This window comes from Nanorana parkeri, unplaced genomic scaffold, assembly GCF_000935625.1.
Source record: "Nanorana parkeri isolate BGI_ZX_2015 unplaced genomic scaffold, ASM93562v1 scaffold2055, whole genome shotgun sequence".
NCBI classification, from domain to species: Eukaryota; Metazoa; Chordata; class Amphibia; order Anura; family Dicroglossidae; genus Nanorana; species Nanorana parkeri.
In genome coordinates this window covers 178,980-181,563 of record NW_017308323.1, presented here as the reverse complement: position 1 = coordinate 181,563, position 2,584 = coordinate 178,980, and the positions used below count along the sequence as shown (strand labels likewise).

The 2,584-nt window shown below is 42.4% G+C and overlaps 1 protein-coding gene across 1 annotated transcript; it reads right to left on the bottom strand.

The window, feature by feature from the left end:
• Window positions 1-1,245: 1,245 nt before the first annotated feature.
• Window positions 1,246-2,220, bottom strand: LOC108800524 (olfactory receptor 13G1-like). The gene has a single exon (XM_018572513.1). The coding sequence runs from the start codon at window positions 2,218-2,220 to the stop codon at window positions 1,246-1,248; it is 975 nt and encodes a 324-aa protein (XP_018428015.1).
• Between the last annotated feature and the right edge of the window lie 364 nt (window positions 2,221-2,584).

Sequence of the window (2,584 nt, the reverse complement as noted above, 5' to 3'; positions counted from 1 at the left end):
TAATGCTACAGTATTATCTTCTCTTCTTTGCCTGTACTGTTTGTCATTAGTACATTTTGGCCTAATAACCATAATTACTGTACATCCATCCTGCTATTGGCTAATATTATACTGCTGTGTCTTTCGCAGTATTGACCAACAGCAGGCAACAACTGGTTCACCCAAAAGACCCAATCCAAAACACAAGATGAACAACATTGTGTATGCAGTTCAGTGAGGAGTGCTCAGAATTCTATGTCGGTGAAACAAAACAGCATCTACACCAGCTTATGGCACAGCATAGAAGAGCCAAACCCTCTGGTCAGGATTCAGCAGTGTACCTACATCTAAAGGAAAAAGGTCACTCCTTTGAAGACAGTCTAGTACGCATCCTAGACAGGGAGGAGGACCAAAAGAGGTGTGAAAGAGGCCATTTATGTAAAAAAGGAGAAGCCGAGCTTGAATAGAGGTGGGTGGGCGTGTGGGGCGGGGGGTGTGAGACATCTATTGTCTGCCACATACAATGCTGTATTAACACCTCTCTCTGGGCAGGTTAATAACACCTCCTAGACTCCAATTATGCAAATGCCATCCACACCTGGTTGTGTCTAACAGATTATGTGGATCGGAACATCACCATATTTATTCCCAGATAATTTTTTGTACAAGTCATTCTGAATTGAGGAAGCCGGTCGGATGACCAGTGAAACGTCTTCAAGAAAAATACAGCAAGTCCAGTTGCCTTGACTTATTTTTTACAGATATAACAGCAGGACAGTTTTGCAGCAGTGAAAACAGGGACAGCCGCGGTGAACTACTGCCATATTTCTATCTGCCAGTCAAAGCGGGTCTGTTACTGTTTGATAAAAAGCACATGTCACTGCAATAATATCTAAAAAAAATCCAACCTGAAAGAAATCAGATTGGGATGCTTCTTCTGTATGTAAACCAAGGTAATTATAAAAGAAAAAGATCAAAACATTTTGTTGCCGAGTCTGTCTGTAATAATGCCGGTGCTCCATAACACCACATACAACTGTAAGGCATCCCCCAGGCATTTAATTTACATAATGTGTGTATTTTACATGTTGTTTCCCATGGCAGTGCCCAGCTTCCAATACATTTGTTGACAGTAGTTCACCTATTATCCAAAACAATGGCCAGAATTCAACTCCAACCCCGCGCCAACCCACCCTTCCATTGATTTCAGTGGAATTTACATCTATGTTTGGGTTTGCCAGACTTTAAACAAGAATTGCAGAATCCTTAGTGAGTCATTCTCCAAAAGAAAATGCTCCTCAGTGCCAGCATGATCTCTCTGCTCTTCAAACTGTAAATCATTGGGTTGAACATTGGTGTAAACACTGTGTATATTAAAGCAATAACCTTGTTAGCATTTAAGGAATGACCTTTAGATGGAAACACATACAGTCCAAGCTGTGCCCCGTAGAATGAAGAAACAACCGTCAAGTGGGAGCTGCAAGTGGAGAAGGCTTTCTGCCTTCTGATGGTGGAAGAGACGGAGAGAATGCTGTGAAGAATGCAAATATATGTGCCAACAATAAAGAGGAGTGGTACAAAAGCTATTGGAATGGAAACCAGAAGAATTACTGTTTCAACAAGATAGGTATCTGAGCAAGAAAGTTCAATGAGAGGCACGAAGTCACAGAAGAAATGATTGATGGTGTTAGGCCCACAGAAATATAGGCTGAACACAAGAGTTCCTGTGGTGGAGACCAGGACTAGACCCAGCAACCAGGACCACAAAACTAGGCAGAGGCACAGTCGAAGGTTCATGATAGAACCATAATGCAATGGGTTGCATATGGCCACATACCGGTCATAAGACATGGCTGTAAGGAGGAAGGACTCGGCCACACTTGACACACCAAAGAGGAAAAACTGGGTGACACATCCAGCATAAGACATGGTGCCTCCTGCTGACAGCAACAGATAAAGCAAGTTTGGAAGAACACTTGTAATGACCAAAAGATCAGAAAGGGAGAGAAAGGTGAGAAAAACATACATGGGAGAATGAAGCTTATGCTCAACTGCAACTGCCACGATCAAAAGGAGGTTCCCAAGCACCGTAGCCAAGTAGATGATCAGAAAGAAAAAGAATGATATAAACTTTGCACTATGGAGCTCCCCAAATCCTAGAAGGTAGAATTCTGTAACTGGAGTATGATTCTTCTCACTCTTGGAAATGTCAAAGGGATGACTTCTTCTTGATGAGAACATCTGGGGAAATACATAAATACTGTATGAACTATCACAGACCAATCTGTGACATGGCAAATTTATCTTCTATGAAAATGAAAGACTAAATACCAACAAGTGCAAAAAAATTGCTGTTGGTTTCATGCAGCCAGGTCCAGTGGGTATGTGCTGGAGCGAAATGGTCTGTAGCACAATATACCAGACCTGATTGATGTATTTGTGAAATTAGCATTTCCTGTGAGGTCCGATGACCCCCTTGAAGCAGGGCAGAGCTGAATCAGCTCTGCTTTGCCTCTAACAACACCAACAGATCTCTTCAATAGCTTGCTGATGGAAGCCACCCCTAAATTTAGGGGAGGGCTGTGAACCTTTAATCTGGAGTGCA

Excerpts from the sequence above, each read along its gene's own strand:
- LOC108800524 (XM_018572513.1), bottom strand. The coding sequence starts at position 2,220 with ATGTTCTCATCAAGAAGAAGTCATCCCTTTGACATTTCCAAGAGTGAG.